The 24157-nt window shown below is 46.4% G+C and overlaps 1 protein-coding gene across 4 annotated transcripts in view; it reads left to right on the top strand.

Annotated features, from left to right (window-relative positions):
- Positions 1-24157, top strand: part of NUAK1 (NUAK family kinase 1) — a 71097-nt gene that overhangs the window by 22594 nt on the left and 24346 nt on the right. For all 4 annotated transcript variants that reach the window (XM_089921215.1, XM_022599790.3, XM_089921217.1 and 1 more), the window contains 2 exons: positions 7770-7890; positions 23590-23741. In XM_089921215.1, coding sequence (XP_089777341.1) covers positions 7770-7890; positions 23590-23741 — 273 coding nt within the window. The remainder of the gene's footprint in view (positions 1-7769; positions 7891-23589; positions 23742-24157) is intronic.

The raw sequence follows: 24157 nt of genomic DNA, 5'->3' as shown, positions 1-24157 counted from the left end.
TCTGATGCGATCCCCACAGCAACCTCGTGGGGTCAGTGCTCCTGTCACCTTATTTGCAGACGAGGAAACTGAGGCTGTGACATGTTTGTCTGAGTGCCTCGCTGTGCAGGGGGCACCTGGGCCAAGTTCCTGTGACTGATGACAGGGCCAGGGGGCTGAGGCTGGCTTTCTTAGCAGCTCTGGCTGGGGCTCTGCTGGGCTTGGAGCTTGATAAATCACAGTTGCGGAATCCTAAGCTTATTCAGGCTGTGGTATGAACAGTGTCAGAGTGATCAGATGCTACTCCTTGAGGCCGTCCAACTCAGAAGTAACCTCAGCTCTCTGGTCTGGTCTGTCCTCCCCCCAGAGCTATTGAAACCTGGAAGAAGAGTCGTAGAGCTTTAGATTTCTGAGTTGGTGTTGCATTTGGCTTTCAGGAATGCGAGAGTCCAAAAATAAACCCCTGCTTGGCCACTCGAGTCCCAGCTGAACAAGCCTCGCAATTTCAGTATTTTTGTGACGCTGATGTTGCCTGTGTAGCATCTCTTGTGCTACTGGAGACCATTTCCTGCAGGGGGCCTTGGGATGGTTTCTTAGAGATTTCCAGCGGATCCCCATAAGAGGGGGCTTCTCACAGCCCCGGCTAGACCCTCTCTCACAGAGCAGGCAGGATGGGGGGCTCCAGAGCTCACCTCCTCTCTCCCCCTCTGGACACATTCACTTTGACCAGGTGTGGGAGCTCCAGGTGGCCTGCAGAGCATGAAGTAACCCATGAGCAGCCAGCTTCCGTGGCCTCCCGGCATCCACAGGCCTGCCTCAGGCTAGGATGAGCCAGATGTCCTCTGGGAGCAAACCTTCCCTTTCCCAGGGGCAAATTAATGCAGGTCACTGAGTCCCTTCAAGGAAGTAGCTTGTTTTAAATTCTCCTCTTTATAGATGGGCAGTTCATGAATTTTCCTTAATCATCTAGCATTTAATATGACTGCATAGTATTTAAGTTATGGAAGGAGTGCCATCCCAGCCACATTGACTGTGGTTTAAGGTCAAACTAAAGAGTGCAGCAGAATCACCAGGGAAGCTTGTAAAAAGTGCCCATCCCAGCTTGTCCTCATCCTCGAATTCAATAGGTCTGGGCTGGGCCATGGAATCTGCATTATGGCAGTCAGCATCCCCCTTTCCTCCCCAGACGGAGGATCTGATGCAGGTGGTACGCCAACCAGCCTTTGGCCAAGTGCTGTCTCCTGGAATCTAACTGCGTGCTCGGGGTGGGCTTGTCGCTTGCTCTATCATTGCTGCTGGCGCTAACTTTCCATCGGTGCCTACCCGGTCAGCCCTGGCCACTGTCTCCTGTTTACAAACCTCAGCGCCATACAGGGAGTGTAAATCTGCCTGCAGTTTCTTAGTCATTAATTCCACTTCCCTTGTGGCACTGACACATGCAATAATGACATTCTTCGCTCAGCCCTTGAAGGGGGCAGGTCCAGAACAAGGGATGACTGTATCTGTAGATAGAAACATCCCAGGCCCTTCTGAGGACCTCCTAAGTGGGCCCTGGCCTGGACAAATAAAAATCTGCTTTGCTGTTTCAGTTCTGGAGATAGAACACATTTTTCATGGCAGGAGAAAAAAAAATCAGGGTCATCTGAGGAAACACCATCTCTTATGGGGAGTTTTGGGAAATTGAGGATTGAGAGCTGATTTACACAGGATTATATGTTCAGAACCTCTTAGAAGGTTAAAAGGCTGGTGGTGGCGAAGGCGAATGGTAGGATAATGTTCTTTGAAGAAAAAGGTCTTTCTTCTATATGCTGTGCTCCCTGGCGTCAGGACGCCTCTCCTCAGAGCCTGCTGATACAACTCTTGGCTTCCAACCTGCTTCTGTCTGAAGAAACATCCACGCATTGACATGAATTAACAGGCCAGAGAGGAAGAGGCTCACGGTGGAGCTGCCTTGGATTCCCATGGGGCTGGTTGCATCATGGCAACTTGCTAGAGTGTTGTCCTGAGTTGGCCAGACTCTTCACAAAGAGCTGGGGGTCATTTAATTAATTAGGGGCCTTGGCTGCAAGGTGGCCTCCTGGCTGGTGTCACCGTGGTAATGGCCGGGCACAGCCTTTCTAAGTGAAAGCCGTTTGGTGATCCTGGGGAGCTTTGGACCCGTGGGGCCCATGCGGAGCTGTGCCTTTGCCTTGAACTCTGACCATCAACCAGGCCAGAGCAGGAACGCCCTACGCTGGCCTCCAACTTGACTTGGCTAACCATTCATTCCCACTGCAAATGGCCTCTGGGCCTCTTGGTAAGAAAAGGTCGCCTGAGCTGCCTCTGACTCAGTGCCTTGCAGCTCCCGTGGAGCAGTGGAACGTGGCCGGGTGTGAGATCACACCTATGAATGGCAGGGAAGCTGCCAGCTCCTGTTGCCGGGATTAGAACTCAAACTTGTTCTCACTAAGTGATGCTAATGCTGTGTTTTATGGCCCTGTTTCTTCCCTGCTGCTCAGTCCCCAACTCCTGACCTCACAGAACCTCACATGGGACCCTGTAAAAAACTTCATCTGCTTGGAGGGGGCCCATCACACTGGGCTTTGGGGACTGTTTGGGATCCTTTGAGAGATTCTGTCACCTGCCATGTTTGCTGTCTGTCCCAACTTTATCCACAGCCTCAAGAACCAGCAGCCTCTGGGCTCAGCCTGCCTGGGTTCAAGTCCTCGCTCCATCTCTTACAGGCAACGTGACTTTGGGCAATGTTTATCTCCTCGGTGCCTTGGTGACCCTGTACAATGGGGCTGTAGTTAGGACTAAATGAGATAAAGTCCACTGGCACGTGGTTAACACATAATAGATATTAGTTACTGTTATTATTAAGAATATTGCTGCTGCTTTAAAAATGTTGGTATGTTAGGCCAAAGACAAAGCACTAAGATCATGCTACTCAAAGTGTGGTCCCTGGGCTGACAGCACTGGTGCATCACCTGGGAGTTTGCTAGAACCCCAGAATCCCAGGCCCCACCTTAGACCTGTGGATTCAGAATCTTCATTTTGACCAGATGTCCAGGACCCCTTTGAGAGGCACTGTTCTGGAACAGCCTCTCTTTAGGCTGACAGATGTCAATCAATGAGCATCATGGGAAGTGGCTGTGGAGGGAAGAGGGTAGTGATTCTTTTGGTTGGAGCCTCAAATACACACAGTCTGCGCGGAATTTTCTCCACTCCCCAAAGCAGCCCAGGAAGATGGCTGGCTGCCCTGCTGTGTGTAGGCATGCAGGCTGGATATTAATTTTAACCTGTTCTTGCCTCAGTACAAATGTGGGGAAGGGGAGGATGTGTGTGGGAGGAATGGGGAGGGGAGAGGCCCGTGTGATGATGTGCTGTGGGCTTGTCACCCCTTTAAATGTGGCCCAAGACCCTGTATCACCGTGTCGTTCTGACAGACAGTTATAGTCACTGCCATTCAGTGAACACCTGAGGGCCAGGCACTGTACTTACTTCTCCTCCTTACAACAGCCCCAAGAGTTAGGACTTGCTGACCCCATTTTACAGATGAGGAAACTGAGACCTGTGAGGTCCAGGTTTGCCTGAGGTCATCCAGCCAGCAAAAGCCTGAGCTTTCACCATACTGCTCTGCTCCCCATAGCCCTGCCTAGACCCCCGAGCTCTTAACATTCCCAGTGGCCACTGTGGAAGAGGAAGCCCAGCAGGCTGCAGAGCACGTAGTTTGGGGTGATTATTCAAAAAGGGAAAAACAACCACTGCAGAAGAGAAGGCTGTTATATTTAGCAAGGGATCAGCATCGGCTGAGCTTTTTGCCTCTTAAACAGTCAGGCACCGCAGGGCAGAATTTGCAGGTCCACGGCCATAAGGTTTAATCATTGAACGATAGGGTGGCCTCATTTATAAGTCACACGGTGATGTCTAGACTTGGGAACACTTAGGAAAGGGGCTGGGCTGTGCGTTGGGCTTAAACACCTGAGTTCCCAGCTTCAATCATTTTGAAGGCAGAGTGAAATCTCTCCAACTCCTGCAGGAACAAACTGGACTTTTTTTTTGGAGGGTGTATGATTTCAGACATTTGGTAACCTCTTCCTGCTGGGCCCTTTCCTTACCTCTGTCTTTCTTTGTAGATGTGGGTGAGGATTGAGGAAAACTGGGGAGGAGGTTTGCTCCATAATATCGGGCATCTCTGTGTATCTCTTTGGTAGCCTTTGGCCACTATTGGAAGGAGAAAGGGGAAATGGTCCTGAGGTTGCTTTTCGGGTTCCAGTTGTTCGTCCTCCTGTCTGGTCTCAGACTCAGGAGCCACGGATGCTCATGTGGGCTCAGCTGTTCTGAGCTTCCAGACATTTCTGATGAGGGTACAATTTAAAGACCCAGGAGAGAGATTCTCCTGCCCTTTTTGCACTTTGGGAACAAATGTGGTCTCCATTCCCTAGACCTTCACTTGCTGCCCCACAAGGAAGCAGGAGGAATTCAAGTTTGTTCTCAGGTTGGAGAAAAGGAAGGAAGGCCCTATTTATGGGGTATTCTCTCTGGGTTAAATGTGGCTGACATTTATTAAGCCCTTATCCTGGGCCAGGCATGTTCTAAGCCATTTAATCCTCATAGGGCCCTGTGAGGCAGGTCCTGTATTTTCCTGCTTGACAGATGAGGAAACTGGAGCACAGAGAGGTTTTGCAACCTGCTCAAGGTCACACAGCTGGTGAGTGGTTCTAGCCAGGACTCAAGGCCATGTCCTTAACCATCATGCTGCCTCACCGTGTGCTGGCTCAGTTTATCCTTCAACTTCACAAAGGAGGCACTGCATTACGTTACAGAAGCTGCATTTTTAGATCTCATTCTCCTTTTTAAACAACTCTTCAAAAATGTGACAACCATTTTTAGCTATCTGGCTCCTATGGAAACATCCTGGGAGCTGGATTTGGCCTCAGGCTGAATATGCATCAAACAAAGAAGCAGGATAATTTCAGATGGTGTGGGAAAGGTGTAGGGAGAGTATAAGGCCAGGAGTGTCCTTATCAGGTAGAGGGGTCAGGGAAGGCCTCCCTAAGGGACCACGGAGCTGAAGCTTGAATGATAAGGATGTAAAGATCCGCGGTGTGTAAAGCACTTATCACAGTGTCTGTACCATCTATTAAGTGCATCGTGAATGCCACTATTATTTCTATCCTTATTGCTTTCGTGGTTGGCCATTCATTGGATCTATGACCTTGGGTGAGTCATCTCCCGCTCTTGGGAGTTGAACTGAATGTCTCCCCTCTGGCCTTGACAGTTGCACAGTTCTCAGTGATTTCTAGCATTTGTCTCCCACCATGCCTTTGAAATAGGGGGCAGAATGAGCCCTCTTTTGCACTTTCAATAGAAGATTCATTGTCGGAAGAGGGAAGCTTTTGTGGAGGGACAACCACCATGGCTATTAACATTTATGGAGCTCTTTTAGTTTCCTCAGTGCCGAGTGGGGTGTGATTAGAATGTGGGCACTTTCCTTTTCACACTGGGCTGGAAACATCCCTCTGGCAAAGACACCGTGGGACCGTTGGCCTCTCGCTCCATGGTTGGGGGGATTGACAAGTCCACTTATTTTCTCAACCCCCCGAATGTCACTACCCTCCCCTGACCTTGGATGGTGAAAGAATTTATTTCTATTGTCATTTGACAGTAGGGCCTCCCCAAGGCCAAGTTCAGCCTGCTGTATAATCAAAGGGGTAGTTTCACCACTCGGCCCATCTTTAGTTCCTGGAGGAATGTAGGAGTTGGTCCAAGAGCCACCCACATCCTCCACGGCCTGTGTTCACTGTCGGCTTCCTCCAGAGCAAGCTCCCAGGATCACAGGCCCTGCTCAGATAATAAAGCCTTCAAGTCATGTCTTTACATTTGACGTAAGCAGAGGCAGGCATTTCTTGCTGCATCCTGAATGGGGCTGTCGTGAGGGCCTGGGGGAGCTGGGGGGCCTGGCACCCTGGTAAAAGGGGGCCTTGAAGCTGGAAGCTCATTCATCTCTGTGCAGCCTCCTTGTCTCCAGATGTGTGGTCCATCCACACTCTAGGGAGGGTGCTACCTGCCCCTGGGTTCACAGCAGGGCGTCCTGTGTTTCCTGTTTGCTTTCCCCATTCCTCGATTGCCCACGTTAAGTAGGATGCCAAATAAATCCTAAGTCACCTTCTTGACGTGCCTGTCTTGGTGGTGCTGTTTGACTGGAGTGGTCCCTCTGTTTTTGCTCCAATTCTGCTATCACTTCCCTGGTCTGGCCTCTCATCCACCTAATAACATCAACCCCTGCCCCCCTGCCCTTCTTCCCTCCTTCCCCCTTCCCTCTCTATGTACCTGCCTCCCTGCCCACACTCAGTGTTTTCTCAGGCCTGCCACGCACCAGGCATCGTTTTAAGCGCTGGAGAGAAAGCAGTGAACAAGATCCCCACTAGTGTAGGGTCAGGTAATGACACCAATACTGATTTAATGACAGCTGGGGAAAGGTCTGCAAAGGAGGAATCCGGGGACCTACTAGTTGATTTAACCAGCAAAGAGCAAAATCAAGAATAATAAGAGCTTCCTAAGTCTTGTGGCGTCACAGATGGACTGGTGGTATTTTAGAGACATTTCCGTGTGTAGCGCTGCATGGGGATCTGGTGCCCAGTCGGAAACTGCAGGTGCTCACAGGTGTGAGTGCCTTCCTGCTGCAGCCGCCCATGCTTGACCCTGTGATAGGCAAGGTGTGGCCCTGGGCTGCTGTTTTTCCTCCAGGGCCTTTGCACTCCGAGGGGTGGTTTTACTTCCTTTCATCCAGGAAAGGTTGCTAAGGTGAGGGTCGAGGTCACAAGAGGACCAGTTTGGAGGGAACTAAGCAGGCTTTCAGAGCTGGCAGCAAATCGATTGGCAGGTTTCCTTGTTACCCATGGCTAACCCCCTCCGCCAAAGTAGTTTTTGCCCCCCCTTAGAGCCAAGGCGGATTAAATTACCAACCAACTTGTTTATGAGCAGAGATGAATTCATTGGCAAATATATTTCTTCCTCATTAGATTCCCATTGTCCTTTAATGTCTTTTTATTTATGTGTTTCTTTTGAGTAATCGCTCTGCGCCTTGGCCCTGGCAACTCTCTCTGCAGTTTGGATTTGCAGACAACATTGGCACGGAGCTTTTGGAATCAACTGGGGCTGGGCAGGGAGTCTAGCTTAGCTTCCTTGGTTTTACTCTGACTTTTCTCAAGCAGGGCCTTTTGGTCGTATCACTTGCTGTCAAAGGTGCCTTAGTGAGAGGAAGGATGTAGGAAGGATTTGGCTTCTGAGCAATTGCATCAGCATAGCGTAAGCCGGAGTCTTAAAACGCAAGGTTTGAGCAGAACTGGCCTTTACTGCTTGAGAAAAGCAGTAAAGCCTTTTCTATCCATCACTGCGGCAGCTGCATGGTGGGGCTGAGTGATGCTAATTTCACCTCTCCATGTTTAGTCATCGACACCCTGTAAACCAAGCTCTCCTTTTTTCTTTTTTCAAAGGATCAGGATTCCTAGAGTAAATGAATCTGGCCGCGTGAAGCAGTCCTCTGCTTTGTGGGAAAAAAAAAAAAAAAAAAAAAAAAAGCCACCATCCCAAACCCAGGCTGTTAAAACCTGATGTTTTCTGTTGTCTGGAGAAGGGTGTTTTTGCTATAAATGAAAGATGTGACGGGGGTATTGCGAAGCTTTGTTTTGGTTATTGTCGGTTCTGCCAACAAGTAACATCTGTATTTATTTTCCAAACTCTCCCAATGGCTGATTTGCATCTGTTTAGTTCTCTGAGTAACATTTCATTTCCTGACTTTATAGGTTGCTATAAAATCCATTCGTAAGGACAAAATTAAGGATGAACAAGACATGGTTCACATCAGACGAGAGATTGAGATCATGTCATCCCTCAACCATCCTCATATCATCAGTATTTATGAAGGTCAGTGATTTTTTTTTCACCCCCGTATCAGTTACCATTTCTCATACCATGGGGCCTGCCAAGATTTTTAGGTAATTGCCCTTCTGGGCAGGAGCCAAGTATTTTTTCCTCATGATGCAAAAATAGCTGGGTGTTATCTCTTATTTTGTTACCTTGAGTGCAACCAGACACATGTAGCACAGCGCACTTTGGTGATAAAGCAGCTGTGGCTGGTGCCTTCTTCTATCTTCCCCGTTTCTTGGTGGTTGCTAAGCAACCCACCTTATTGAAAACCACTATGTGAGACAGCCATGGTTTCTGGAAAATGGCAGTTTTCTGGGTGGCCAAGTAACGGTGGATCTATTGTAAATGTCATTCCCCAAAGCTGATGCTTCAGGGGTGGTGTCACGAGTTATTCAAAGTTAGCCTTTCTGAGTTAGGAATTAACTTCCAGCAGGTCCAAGAAATGCCAAGAAAGAAGAGGGATCTGTTGGTGTGACAGATACTTTGCAAATACAGTTCGAGTTGTTGGTGTTTACAGAAGGACAGGGAGGGGAAAAGCTTATAAAGGTGCTCATGCTTCAACTCTTTAGTTCCTCATGGGAAGAAATGGAGAGTATAAACTTCCCAGTCTATCATTTAAAAAAATATCCTTTAAAAAATTACACAAACAACATGTGTTTATGGCAGAAATGATTGAAATACAACTGTTAAAATTTTGAAAATAATTTCTGCTCTCTCATTTTGATGAATGGCTCTTTATACATATTTATATTTTTAGTCTACTTTTCTATATCTGTAATGTGGTTTTTATCCAGAGTTAGATCATACTGTTTATACTGGGTTTTAGCTTGATATTTTTTCATTTTTTATATCATGCATCTCTTCCTATATCAATAAATATTCCACTATAAGGACATTTTAAAAGGCTTTATAGTGTTCCATTTATGGACATACCATAATTTATTGGATCTATTTTCTTTTGTCAAATATATAAATTGTTTTAAATTTCTGGTTATTATAAACAGGGCTTTAAAGACTCTCCTTGTACATCATGTTTACATTCATTTTTGATTATTTTCTTCTGAAAAATCCCTAGTCTTGGATTTACTGAGTCAAAACATTTCTGTAGAATATTTTTTAATATACGGCTGAGCCAGAAAAATAAACCTATTTTTAATTTCTGGTCTGTTCATCATAACTTATACAGTAAGGGCTAAGAGGAAACCAGACGGTGACCCTAAAGTTTTTCTGATATTTCAGTTTTCCTTCTTCTGGTTCCCTGCTGGGTTTTGCTATGCTTTTTTCCCCCTACTATTTCTATTTTTCCTCCTCATGTAGAAGTAAATGCTGGTAATATATTTTATCTTGATTTTTCTAAAGCTCATTTTTGGGACCCTTGGAGATAGGATTTTTAAGGGGGAAATTTGCATTTATTCAGTCATTTATTCATTCCACAAACATCTCTTGCAGTGAGTCTCAAACTGCAGTCCCTGGACCAGAAGCATCGGCATAAATTGGGATTGTTAGAAATGCAGAGTCCCAGGCCCTGCCCAGGACCTGCCTTAGATATGTAAACAATATATTCTGGGACCAAGGAGGCCCAAGCTTAGAAGTTTTCATGGAAATATATGGCATCCAAGCTGGGCCTTGAAGGAGTTTTTTTGGAGGAAGAATTGACAAAAGTAGAATTCCAGGCTGGTAAAACAAATCTGAATATGCCTGGTAATTGAGGGGAATTTCCAGAAGTGAGAAGTGAGTTGAGATACAAAATGCAGGATGAGAGTGAATTTTATTAAATGTGGAGTGTTTTTGCTCTTTGTGTTGCCATGTAAACCTGAAGGCCATCATGCATAGTGTGGACCAGTGTGGGTCACGTGCTCTGTGTGCAGTTCTGTGAGATTTCTTAGCCTAGAGCTGGAGGCTTCTTTACCAGGAAGCAGAGTTTTAATCCAGCATGAAGTTTCCAGTTCTTTATTTGGGAGATGGATCTGTGGTCACAGAAGTCTGGCATCAAGAAGCCTACTTCTTTACTAGCATCATGCCCTCCTTGACCTTGGGAATCCTTCAGTCTGAATGGGGAACAGGAGTCTGTCCCCCTTCCAAGGGAAGGCCAGAGATGAACCTCAATGGAAGAACATCCTATTATCAAGGTCAAGGCCTTAGTCCAGCCCCTGCTGGAGGCTTCAAGAAGAGAAGCCCTTGCTTGTAACTTTAAAGATGGGTATCAGCATGAATTAAAGTTCTTTGGGTGACTAGAAATAACTTTCACCAAGGCCTCAGGTGAGAGCTTGGGCTTCAATTCATAAAACCCTTAGAACTGGCTTTAGGGAGTCAGGGAAGAGCTTGAGTTCTCACACCAGACTTGAGACTTTGAGCAGGATGGTGGGCCTTTCAGTGCCTCAATGACTGCACCTATATTGGGATAACAATTCTACCCCCTCCTAGGATTTGTCAATAGGATTAAATGAGATGATACATATACTGGTAAGCTCAAAAAGGTCATTGTTATGAAGACCCCATAATCATCCTAAGTAGTTCTTAATCTGGGGTCCATTGACAGGATATTTCATGAATGAGCTACAGGGGGTCTGTAAATCCTCTGAAATTAAGTATGTAACTATGTTGTCTAAGCCACTAGCTACAGATGGATATTAAAATTAATTGAAATAAAAATTCAGCTCCTCAGACACTTTAGCCACATTTCAAGTAGCTCAATGGCCACATTTGGCTAGTGGCTGCCATATTGGACAGCATCGTAGTTGTGGAAACTGAGGCTCTGGAAGGTTCATGACTCCCTGTGTGTGTTTGTTTGCTAGGGCTGCTACCACAGACTGGGTGGCTTAAACAATAGAAATTTATTTTTTTCTTGGATTTGGAGGCTTGAAAGTCCAAGACTAAGGTGTCAGTAGAGTTGGTTTCTTCTAAGGCCTCTCTCCTTGGCTTGTAGACTGCCATTTTCTCCCTGCGTCTTCACATCTGTATGTGTCTGTGTCTAAATTTTTCCTTCTTAGAAGGACACTAATCATTTTGGCTTAGGACCCACCCTAATGACCTCATTTTAACTTGATTACTTCTTTAAAGACTATCACCAAATAGGATTGCATTCTGAGGAACTAGGTGTTAGGACTTCAACATAGGGTTTTTTGTTTGTTTGTTTTTTGTTTTGCAGTGGGGCTGGGAATATTCAGCTTATAATACTGGGTATGCTGGCTAGTTGGTGGCCCTGGCACACAGGTCTTCTTACCCCACTTGTTTTTTTCCCTCTGCCAGGCCTCAGCCCTGTATTTCTGACCTTGTGTCTTGTTTTGCTGGCTCTGCAGCCCACCACTGTGCCCCAGGCATCCCCCTCAGCCTGGCCTTTTCCCTCCTTTTCAACCCTGGGGTGTGGCAGGGGCAGTGCAGAGGTAGCAATGGTGGTGGGAACTGAGTCTGTGAGTTAATACCCTGGTCCCTCTGTAGCTCACAAAGTGACACCTTCTCCCTGGATGCTGATTGGTCGTTTGATGGGCCAATCAGGAGCCTTAGCTGAGTTCAGACATGTGTTAATTTTCTGAGTGAAAAATCAGTGCCCAGGCATCTAATTGGCTGTTTAGACATTAGCTAAGTGAACTTTACAATTTCTTCTTCAACAAGGACCTTTGTGATTTAAAACACACACACACACACACACACACACACACACACACACATCCTAGCAAAAGCAGCAGTAGCAGTAACAATAATAGCAGCAACATGACAAAGCAATGATGCACCTAACCCTGTATGTTTAGGACCTTTGGGGTTTCATGTGGGGAATGCACCATTTTGGACTGTACAATCAGGTGATGTTGAAATAACTAGTTCCAGAGGAATAATTCATTCATTAAAAAAACTAAGTGCCTACTATGTGCCAGGCCCTGTTCTAGGTACTAGGAATGCAAAGGTGAACAAGGCAGGCTCTGGGCTATGGAGCTGAAATTTAGTGAATAGACAGGCGAACAGATAAGTGACTTTTGAGCTGAGACCTGAATGGAATGAGAAGTGAGCCCTTTGAAGACCTGGGCATTCCAGGCAGAGGGAATAGTATGTGCAGATGCTCAGAGGAGGGAATCAACTTGTGTTGTGAGAAGTGACAGAGGGCCTCTGAGACTGAGGGACTGAATAGGGTGGCAGGAGAGAGGAAATTGGAGAGGGCCATATTTTGACCACATTGGCTAAAGGAAAGAGTTTGGATTTTTTACACCAGGAGTAGGGGGATGCCACTGGTTTTGAGGAAGGAAGTAACATTTTAAAATTAACACTTGAAAATAATACTAATAATAGCGTGGAGTTATTGAGTGTTTACCCTGTGCTAGGATATGTGTATGTATGATCTCATTTAATCCTTATATCCATGAAAGATGAATTGTTAAGATCCCTATTTTATGGTAAGGAAAATTCAGCTTGTTGGCTAAGTGCATTTTCCAAGGTTATACCAACTACTAGTAACTGGTGGATCTGAGAGTTGAACTTAGCGACACTCTGAAGCTTGTGCTGCTGATACTAACCAGGTATTTGGTGGTCTGCAGCGACCCCTAATTGGAGGCAAGCCTTGTCCTAAACCCTGTGATACAGATAATTCCTGGCCTTCATAGAGGTTACTGTCTTAAATATGTGAGAGTATTAAATCCCAGCTTGGTGGGTATTTTAGAGAATATTTCTGTATACATGTTAGGAAGAAGCTTGGGTCCCCATTCCAGTAAATTCATAGGTCAAGTGTTTCCTAAGCTGCCGTTCATGGAAATGTAAGTTACTTGTATATTATTCACAGTACCTGGCAGGCTCATAAAATCTGCAGCTTCACTGAATCAGTGCTGCTGTTCACCAGATCTCAAAAATAATTCCTCTTAAATGTTTCTTTCTCAAACCAGATCCTGGGGTTACTCTCCTTTTGACACGTAGGTGAAGGTGATTGACCCTCAAATTTGTCAACTCTGTGTAAACACACAAACCATAACTGGCTTCTAATGCTAAGTAAATAAAAGAGGATAGACATACACCTTCTAGCGTGTGATGCTATAAGGGTAACCTAATCGAGAGAGAAAAGGAAGAAAGAAATCTCTGGCACCATCTTGGGATGGACCCCTGTTTTCAGTCAAAGGAATTCCATTCTCTCAGCAGGGAGGTAATTGACAGTAAGGAAAGAACAGCTGAAAAGGAAGTGCCCCGGAGCTTTCCACTTGGTTTGCCTAGGATGGAAGAGATAAAAACGGTTTTTGCCTGGGGTTCTGATTTCAGGACCCAAGTTCAAACATCAAAGGCACATTGTCTCACCCCCATTTCCCCTTTGGAAGCCCAGGAGACTCAATCTGCAAAACCACGAACCAGCATCTTGCTGCACAACACTTCAGGGAGACAACACAGTCCAGCATGTAAAAGCAAAAAGGCGGGGAGTGGGAGATTGGACCGGTGCCTTCACTTTTATGCTCTTGATTTTTTTTGTTCCTGGAAATCTCTTTTCTTGGCCCTGCAAGATTACATCGTCTGTCTCGGCCCTTTTTTACATTGTGATATGCCAGACTGGCCAGCCTTTTCATCACATCCCCTGTCTTAGGTAAGGGTGAGCCTGGCTTTCTGGGACAAAGTAGGATGGCTATTTGGCATTTGTCAGCTGTGATCTCTTGCCTTTGGGAGAGTCTCTCAAACTTCAAAAACACAGTAGCAAGCAAATGTGTTTCTTTTAATAATCATGTGAGTTTCATGCCCTGGCTCCATGAGCCTTAAACCTGCTGTCCATGAGAAGATGTAAAAGAGTCCGTATTCTACTAAATTCTCCGAACTCTTACTGTGGAGACGTTTTGGATGAATTTACTATCCGTTAAAAGCTCCTCCCAGCTTCTTAGAAGTATACATTACAATATGCTTTTTTAAGCTACCTGTGCCTTATGAGATTCCGATAGATCTTTCTGGAAGGGGATCTAGTTCTCGTCTCTTGGTGAAAATCACTGCTTTAAAAATCCAGGCTCTGATGACAGCCATTCCTGCCTTCTCCTCCCTTGCAACTTGTGGCCAGAGGCAATGAGAGCAGTGCAAGATGTTTCCACAGAACTCAGCAGACTTCCTGGAGTGAGAAACTTTTGCTGCCCCTGGAAGAGAACCCCTTGAGGATGGCAGGATCCCGATAAACTGCCGAATAATACACTTGAGCACGATTCTCAGAGGGTGACCCAGGACCAGAAGCATCAGCATCTCCTGGGCCCCCATCCCAGACCCACTGAATCAGAAACCCTGCAAGTAGACCTGATGTTCTGTGTAATAACCAGCCCTCCAGGTGACTCTGCTGCACTCAAGTTTGAGAAGCACCATATTAGAAAAACCCCTGCTCAGTAGGTTAGAAACTAAAGCAGGGCTTCATTGCGAGCATCAGTGATTTGGAAATACCTACAATAGAAGCAGTTAACATTTTTCTTCTCTGGCTCAATCCAGAGATTTCAGGCAGCAGGCAAATCCTGATTTAGGCTCTTTCGAAGCCAAGGGACAGCTGATTTGATCTAACAAGGTCTGAGGGTCACTAATACTACCCTGTGTTCTTATTCATTTGCTTCCTTAATCATTCATTCATTCAGTCATTCATTTTACAAAGATGTATTGAGCACCTATATTCCAGGTACTGGGCTAGCAGGGTGAATATGTAGGCATTGTCCAAATGGGCTTAGATTTGAATGAATCAGTTGCTTTGCCAATTGCTACTGTGTGACCTTGGGGTAGTGACTTAACATCTCTGGGGCTTGGTTCCCTTAGCTATAAAATGGGGTCAATAGCTAGCTACTTTATAGATAAGATTGTGAGGATTAAGATAATGAATAAAATGGCTAAGCTTGGTCCCAGGTACACGCTCAGTAAACCATACTGATCATTCTTGATGTGATGTGAGTTAGAGATCTGAGAGGTCCTTTCTGGCTGGAATAGAAACTTCTGTTAGGAGGTGGTAGCAGAGAAGGTTGAGGCCAGATTGTCCATTGCAGTGATTCTGAACTCTGGATGCACATTAGAACCTCATGGGGCGTTTGCAAGAAGAAATGCTGATGCCTGGGCCTCACCCCTAGGGATTTCAATTTAATTGGCCAGTCCTGAGAAAGATGGGCTTGATCCTCCAACCAGGAGGAAGTGAGCCCTGCTCTAGAAACTTGTCTTGGTCTGATCATTTGTCATCAGTGGATTCCAGAGCAGAACATGTGTCTGGCAGCTGTCACCAGTGAGCCGTGGGCGATACCTTTGGGCTTGGGTTTCCTTCCTCAGCCATTTGGTTGCTGCCCTCATCAGGGACTCAGAGCCCCATGAAACAGTTTGTTGAACTTGGCAAAGTGGTGCATTATGCTTGTGTTTACTCTTCTGAACCCATGGCGAATTGCTGAGCATTTTAACACACTCCCTCTGCTGTCAGATTCACAAGTTCCACATGAAGTCTCTTCAGACTGCGTCCAAATGAAGGACCCACCCGTTAGTCACACAGCTCCAGAGAGTTTTCTTCACTTATAATCAGACAAACAAGCTCTTGGGCTGTGAATCTGTCCAGTCACGTTTCTAATGAGTTTCCTATGAAGTTAGCTATTTGACCTTCAAGTGTATTATTTTCATTGTTTTCATTTGATTACACCCAAGTCATTTTTCTAGAGGCTGGAGATTAGAAATAAAACAACCCAACACGAATGCTACTCCCTGGCTGTCCTGCCTCGCCCTCTTGGGTTTCCTGGAATTCAATATTTTCTAGTGCCTCAAATAACACCACTAGTACTTGAAGCTGATTTTTAAAGAAAAAAAAAAATGGAACTGTATTGCCATGTAACTTAGGGTCTTTTGAAATGAACTGGGATGGCTCTGTTAATTTGCCGAGGCTGCAAATTAGGAAGGCTCATGGAGTGTAGAAGGGGGGGTCTCTACAATGACCATACCCTACAGAGGAGATTTGGATATTGAAAGGGGGATTGGACTAGATGAACTATAACTTCTAACTTGCAGAGTTTGAGGGTTTTTTGATTTGGGACTTTGTGCTCCGCCCCCTCCAGTGACTTTTGACAGTGGGTTCATCTGGTAGGTACGGCTCCAAGATTGACATCTGTGCTTTGGAACACCACTGGGGACTGAAGAATGGACCGCAGTTAAGAGAACCAGGCTTGCGGAGTCCTTTGATGTCTTTGTGTTAGTTCACTCTTTCCTCTGTTCTCCTACCCCTCTCCCATCCCTCAAGGGCACAAATGCAATTGCAAGTGTGGATTCTGCCAATGCAGATCCATAATAATCCTGGATTTGAGCCAGGCATGTCTTCGTTTGTTCTTCTTTCTTAAACTAAGATTTGCTGCCTAATAATAACAGCTGACACTTACATGTCTGCTTACTGCTGCGTGCTGGGGTAATCCTCACAATGATGATAGAAACTTCATTTTAACAGATGAAGAAACTGAGGCAACAGAAAGGTTAAGTAACTTGCCAAGGTCACTTAGATGGGTAAATGGCAGGACCTGGATTTGCGCCCAGTAGCCTGGCTTTGGGAGTCAAGCTCTTAAGCTCTGCACTCTGTTGCCCAACGAAGCAGACTAGAATTTAGGGTTGACAAGATAGTCCTGAGCCATACCTCAGGGTCAGGCAGTGGCTAGAGCCAGAGGTGTGATGCCCACAAGTTTGTCTTTTCCACCCTAAGTGATAAGGGTGGGGTGAACCCATATAGCAAAGCCACCTGTGGGGATTTTCAGGAGAGGGAGACTAAGGCTGTTTTCACAGAGGGTGGGATTTCTATCCCTTCACTGTGCAAATTGGGGGAGCATGCTTTTTTCCAGAAGTTCACTGTGGAGGAGGGTGGAGTCCAATGGTTGGTCCTATATGGCACCCTGATTCCTTCTCCCACACAGCCCCTCTATCCTGGTCGTGTCCCCTGCCCTCCTAGGGTTTGCTATTGGTCTCCCCAGATAGCACTAATAAATGGTACTTGGCCAGCCTTTTTCATCTGCTCTTCCTCGGGCAGCTTATACACTTTTCTTTCATTTCGTCTGCCTTCAGTGGAGTCCACTGCTGGCAATGGGTGGCCTTCTTGACTCTGGTTCTCCCTGGGCATGCCAACCGACATCCAGAAAGAGTTTTGGTTTAAGAAAAGACAATGAGTGAACTAAAGAGCCTTTCATTGTCCAAACCAGGAAACACATTGAGTCAACTCTGACCAACTCACTGATGATGGGAGAGCTGCCAGTCTAGGTTAACTTTCTCGCTCTCACTGCCCTGGGCTTTCAGACTTGAGGGATTAGAGGACCATTTTATGAAGGACTAAGCCCATGAGGTGTCTGAAGTTTATAGTTCTGGGGAGGGAACTCTTAAAGTATGAATCTTGTATTGACTAATTGACCCAATTAGGCTGCAGACAGTTCTTGCCAAGGAAAGATCACTCCATTTCTGAAATGAAAAAGAAAATGACTTTCTGGGAGGATCCTCCTGAACTTTAATAAAAGAGCACCCTGAGGAGTGGAATGGTGCTTCTATCTGAGGGCTTAGGAAAGTAATAAAAATGCTGCTAATGTGAGGAGGCCCTGCCATGGAGCGAATGGCAGCACCCTGGAAGTGATTTAGGAGATGGAGTCGATGAAAGGCAAAGGCATGAAGAGAATTCAGACTGGTCCATCCTAGGCTCTTGGCCTTTCACTTAAAACCAACAGACGAGTCTTCCTCTCTTGAGGTTCCATGTTAAGCAGAAAGAGAGCCTCCATTTTTTATAACCTGCTTCTCATGGAACGTCCTGTTAATTGATTCTCACCCTCTCCCTCCCCAAGCCCATTTTCTTCCTACATGGCCTCGTATTTGGCTCTAAATGACCAGTGGATGGTTGAAATCTCAAGATCTCCTCACTCATCGGCGTCTCTCCCAGGCCAGGCCACTGTTTTTATCGTATGCATTTTCTCAAGTTATACAAGTTGTGTTATTAACCCCAAGGGAGGGAATGGTTAGGAGTTGGGTAATTAGCGTGGTTGTGAAAGCCAGGCAATCAGAAGGCAGAACTGGACTGTCAAACTGAACATCTGATGAAATTCAGAATTAATTGGGAGAAGTAGCTGTTACTATATAGCAGCCAATTCCCACTCTCCCTTGAAATGGAAAATAAGCAGAAAACAAGAAGAATAATTCAAGTCGGTATCCGGGAAGAAGGCCCTTCTGCGGAACAGTAGAAGAAAAAGGAGAGGGTCTGGGTATTTTAGGATATGCCGAGACAGTGGTAAAACCAGCTTGTGCAAACAGAGCCCAAGGTGTTTTTGATGGTTCAGTTCCACGCCTGTTTTCTCTAGGAATCTCCTCAGGCCCACTCAGGCTGCCCCACCCATCGTTCTCGCTGCTCATCTGGGGACTTAAAGTCTATATCCCACAGGTTAGCATTTGATTTATTTTATAAGTACTAGTTTTATACAACTAGATAGCAGCTCCTTGAGAACAAAGACCGTCTTATGCTACATTTGTATCTCCTTTAACACATAGCAAAATGTTCAGGTAAATGCTTCAGATAGGCTGATAAACAAGCATTGTCAGAAAAGGGAGTGATGTTGGTTCTCCTTAATGAAGGAGAATCTTTACTGAGTATTAGGCAAGGAGAGTAAACCTATGATGGAGGAAAGTGGTGGGGAGTCATGGCGAGGATATAAGCTTTCAAGTCAGCCACATTTGGGGTCAGACCCTTACTGGTTATCTGCCCAACAGACATGAATACAGAGGAGCATCAAAAGACACACACAAGACTGTTCATAGCAGCATGATTCGTAATGACCCTCACCTGGAAACAACCCAGATGTCTCTCACCAGTAGAATGGATAAGTTAGCATGACACACAAATTGGAGTACTCTACAGCAACGAGGATGGACGATCTTTGACTACATGGAATGGCATGGATTATTCTTACAAATATAATATTGAACGAATGAAGCCAGACGCAAAAGAATATACTGTATGCTGCATGATTCCATTTTTAGAAAACTCAAAGTCCAAAACGAATCTGTGATATTGGCTTATATACATATCCTTGGGGAGATGGTTAGTGACCGAAGAGGACGTGCGGGGGGGCGGGCGCTGGCCACATTGTTTCTAGATCTGAGCGCTGGTCCTCTGTTTATGAAGTAGGGGTGATATTAATGTCTCATAGGATTGTTAGTATTGGATGTGACAATCCATGGCATGTAGTAGTTGCTCAGTAAGTGTTAACTATGGTGATTATGAATCAGCCTTCTAGGAGAGGAGAGATCACTGACTGGGGAGGCTCTTGGGGTGATGTGAGCCCTGCACTCTTTCATGGGTCCAGGGTCCTGGCTGCTACCCTGTCCCTTGTTCCGTATGTTTATTGTTCTTGGCGATGTTTGGTTGCGTGTCTGTCAAGCTCCTTGTGGGCATTCAAGGCCTCTGTGTTTCATTCACAGTCTGTTGCTTCTTTCTCTTGTCTTAGTCCCTGGCACCTGTCCCCTCTGGGGGTCCCGCTTACGGTGCTCCTGTTCCCCCCTTCACTCATGTTGCTCCTTCTGCCGGGCTGACCTTTCCTCCCCTTCTTACCCTGGTAAACATTTCCTCCAGTATCCCCAGTGTCATGCACGTCATGGGTGCTTTGTAAAGTTTTTGTGGCTCTTCTAGAAACCTGGGTCTGCACCACATGGACCTGGACCCTGGGCTGTGGGCTGACTCAAGTTGAGCTCAGTTTCTATTCAGGGGTTTAATTTTCCTGGTAGGCTTGGCATGTCAAGGGCCATAGTTTTCCCTACCATTCTGGAGCCACCGGGCTTCTGGGTAGAACTGTCTGGCCAAGAGACACAGGCTTTCATTTTTCAGAAAGGAAACCCTTCCCAACTGGTGGAAAATAAGCTTTTGCTTAGTGACTAATAACAAAAACACAGACAAGATTTCTGGGCTTATAAATAACCAGTTGTAAAAGTACCCAAGGGAAGCAGCCCTTTTTGCCAGAAGAATGGCTGTGAGTGTTCCTGTCACCTGGCGGATAGGGACCTCACCGCGGGCAAGGAGTCGTGGGCCAGGGGTGCGGAAGCCAGTCATTCTTCAGGACGAATTCCCAAGGCCTTGCTTGGGAGGCCTTGGGAATATAAATCCTGGGCTATTCTGGAAAAATAATAGCTGATCTCTAAGGTTCTTCCTGCTCGAAAATCCTGTGATTCTGCGGAGCCATAGCATGTTTTAAAGAGTGATGCCGGCCGGGAGAGGAAAGTCTTAGGGTTTTGTTTGCCAGAGCTGCCTAAGAGGCAGATGAAGTAATTATGAGAATAGCTCCCATTGACTGAGCAGTGGCCAGGGCACCGTGCTCAGGGTGCTAGGCCCATGAGCTCACTGAATCCCCCATTACCGTGTGAGGAAGTTGTTAGCCTCATTTGACTGATGAAGAGACTGAGGTTCAGAGTGGTTGATGTATATGGATAGCAGTATAGGGGCTAAGAGGATGGAGTGTGCCATCAGACCGTGGGCCCAGGCCTCGAGCTTGCTTTGTGGCCGTGGCAGTTATTAACCTTGCTGTACCCGGGCTTTCTCATCTGTAGAACAGAGATACTCATAGGACCAAAGCCATATGAAATAATGCGTGCAAAATGCCATGGGTACAGTGCCCGCACATAGTAGGCCTTCAGTAAATGCTGCTGTTATTAGGTAGGGCTCAGGAAGCTTCATGTATAATAATAGCCTACTGGATGAATCACTGATGCCCCAAGTCTAGAAATGTTGTTTGCATTTAGCTAATAATCTAGGGCTGCAACCAGGGCCTTGACCCTGACTCCAGCTGCTTCCTGCTGGAGGACTGGGGGATGGGATCTCAGAGCCAGGCCTGGCCCCGTGGACAGTTCTCTCGCCCGGCTGCCCACCAGCCCTACCAGCAACAGTGAGGCTATCGCCTCGTTCATCCATTGTTTCCCAGACTGGCTCCCAGTTAGTTCAGTAGGAGTACTGCAGTGGCCAAATCGCCCTGCAAAACTCAGAGTTAAAGAAACTAGGTTCTCCAAGGGGTGATCAAGTATTAGCATTTTCCAAATATTTTACCTATGTTTTACCATGGAACCCTTCTTTTCCTCCAGAATGTCTTGTGGGACTAGTGTTCCATGAAACACGCATTGGGAACTGTTCCCCAGCACCCCCTCCAAATGCGGTCAGCAAAGAGGCAAGAGTGAACAGAGCGGAGATCATTCAGAAGGGGGTGGCCGGGGACGTGAGACAGGTGGACAGGATCAGGCTCTATTTTAGAGGTAGGACCAGAAGGACTTACTGATGGAGGCTGTTTAGTAAAACATTTGACATATTGAACTGTGTCGAACTGAATTGTGTTTAGATCTCCTTGATACCAAGTTAGCCGGTTGGAAAGGGATACATCTGGTCACTGAAACAGTCCTTTCGTCTGCGTGCAGCCAGCGACCCACACCTTCTGATGGTCACTGAAGGGGCCAGTGGCTTTGACCTCCTTCAAGGATGCATCGGACTCTTCGGGGGCGTGAGGCTCCTTGTTTACTTCCCTGTCGAAGTACTTTCCCTCTTCCTCCTCCGCCGTGACCCCACTGATTTTTAAAATTAGAAAACCCACTGCCCTCTCCAGGGCCTGTCACTCTATCATTTTTAGAGGCTGAGCCATGCATCTTGAGGCAGCTTTTCCAGTTTCCAAAGTTTATTGTTAATGAAAAGCGCACAACAGGCTGAAATCCCTGGCAAGAGTCAAAGCTGCAGGGCACACCGAGGCCAGCAGATGCGGGAGCAGCCAATTTTATTTTTGTTTTTGTTTTCGTTTTCTTTGCGGTACGCGGGCCTCTCACTGTCGTGGCCTCTCCCGTTGCGGAGCACAGGCTCCGGACGCGCAGGCGCAGTGGCCACGGCTCACGGGCCTTGCTGCTCCGCGGCATGTGGGATCTTCCCGGACCAGGGCACAAACCCGTGTCCCCTGCGTCGGCAGGCGGACTCTCAACCACTGCGCCACCATGGAAGCACCTCCCTTCGTTTTATCAGAGAGGTTTGGCTTGACTTGAAGGAGCCAAAAAGGAACTGGAGGAGCCTGAGCTTCTAGCAGCCAGTGACAAGGTATGGGAGGACAGGGGACCCAGGCTGAGAGCACGTTCCAGTTCATCGAGTGTGTCTGGCTCAGTGCTAGGCCCTGGGGTCCCATAGTAGTGATACCAACAATAATAACTAACATTATTGAGTGTATGCCATAAGTACAAGCCTCGTTGTAAGCATTTCACATACCTGATATCAATAAACCCTCCCAACAATTCTAGGAAGTACTTACTGATATTATTCACATTTTACCATTGACTAAAGTGTGAGGCACAGAGAGGGTACGCAATTCCCCCAGAGTCACACAGCAAGTAAGAGGGAGGTCTAGGAATCTACTTAGGAGTGTCTGATTCCAAAACTACAGTTTTTACCTCTCCAAGTCCAGGCTCACAGTCCCGGCTGAGGAAATAAATATGTAAATCAGCAAATATATCCACACAGTTCGAAAGTGCTGTGTTGCAAGTATCCATTATGAGAGGTAGAAGGGAGGCAACATGGGCATCAGATTTGAGTTCATCCTTGACTGATGAGTTGGAGTGTCCCTGGCAGGTAAGACAGGTGGGAGTAAAGGCAGAGGGCAGAGCATGGAGGTGGGAAACAGCAGTGTGTTTGTGTGTGATTGGGAGAAACAGTGAACAGTCTGGCATCAGTGGGCATGGGGGCCTGACAGGCAGTGGAAGAAGCCGATGAGATGGAGGGAGGTAGGCAGGGGTCCTTCAGGGAAGGAGGGTGTTGGGTACCCTACCAACATTTTTATACCACATCCCTTGGAAGGTTGGATTTCAACACAATTATTATTTTGTCTTTGCTCAAAGGACGTCTTATGTGAAAGCCCCAACTATAAAGCAGATAGCAGTGGAGTGGCTTTGGCTGAGGTGGAGCTGAGGACCTATAGCCTGTCCTTCATGATCTCCCCTGACCTACCCCCATGGGCATCTGCCTGGAACTCCTAGGACTCAGTCGAGCAGAGTTTGAGCATTACTGCTAGAGAATATCAGGTCTGGGGAGAGAGAAGCATTTAGTGCCATGTAGTTATTTAGTATAATGGTCCAGAATGCATTTGTGAAGTTTTGAATTCCCTCATTTAATAAATATTAATTGAGCCCCTTTGCCAAAAGGCATTGAGTGCTGGGATACGTCAGTGAAAAAAATAAACCAACCCTCGTTTAGATTCTAGTGAGGTAGACAGAATAACTGCACAGACTAGATATGTAACAGGGCTAAAAGGGGTCCATAGGACATGTAGGACCTGGTGGCCACATTTGGAACTTCGGGTTTTATTTTGAGTGAGATGGAAAGTCTGGAAGGTTTTGAGCAAAGAGACGACAAGTTTCGCCACCCGTTTTGGGGTCTGGGTAGCTGGTCCATACCAAATGGTTAATAAATGGTAGTCATGTTTGTTGTCCCCCATCCACAGGGAGGCAGTTCTGGTGGGAGGCTCTTGTGGGAAATGAACCTGGTAAAGGGAGTAGTGGGGTCCTCAGAAGAGAGAGGCACATTCCCCGTGATATTACAGACGCAAGTCCAGTAACAGCAGCGATGATGTCATTGCCCACCTGGCTGGGAAACTTGCCCATCTCCTTGTGACGCTGTGGACTGATTTGTTTGTCCAGCGACATCTCTGTTGTCCCCTCTCGCACGGTCTGTAGTTATTAGCGAGCTTGTCAGTTAAACAGGGTGTTTGTGTATCGCTGTTCCTCCCGCAGTGTTCGAGAACAAAGATAAGATTGTGATCATCATGGAGTACGCCAGCAAAGGGGAGCTGTATGACTACATCAGCGAGCGGCGGCGCCTTAGCGAGAGGGAGACCAGACACTTCTTCCGGCAGATCGTCTCCGCCGTGCACCATTGTCACAAGGTACGGCCGGCCCTACCACAGCTTTGCTCACAGACGGTTTTCATGGCACCACGTGATTCTGTTCATATTATGAAGGTGACATCTGTTCATAGTAGTATGTATGGAGAATTCATAAACCAGAAAGAAGAAAATCACCATCACCCAGAATCCAGGGATAACCCACTATTGACATTTTTTTTTGTTGTTTTCCAATCTTATTCCCCCTGCTCCTCACATCTGTTTTTCATTCAAATTTTAAATTTTGAATCATTTTAGATTTACAGCAGAGTTTCCGAGATAGTACAGAGAGTTCCCATGCACCTCTCACTCAGTTTACCCTAATGCTAACATCTTACAGGACTGTAGGACACTTGCTAAAATGGAGACACCCACATTCATTTACTGCTATTAACAAAACTCCAGATTTTACTCGGATT

Source organism: Delphinapterus leucas, chromosome 11 (assembly GCF_059928025.1).
Source record: "Delphinapterus leucas isolate spDelLeu-1000000601 "Yukka" chromosome 11, BTC_Dleu_Yukka2, whole genome shotgun sequence".
Lineage (NCBI taxonomy): Eukaryota > Metazoa > Chordata > Mammalia > Artiodactyla > Monodontidae > Delphinapterus > Delphinapterus leucas.
This window is presented reverse-complemented; position numbering and strand designations above follow the sequence as displayed.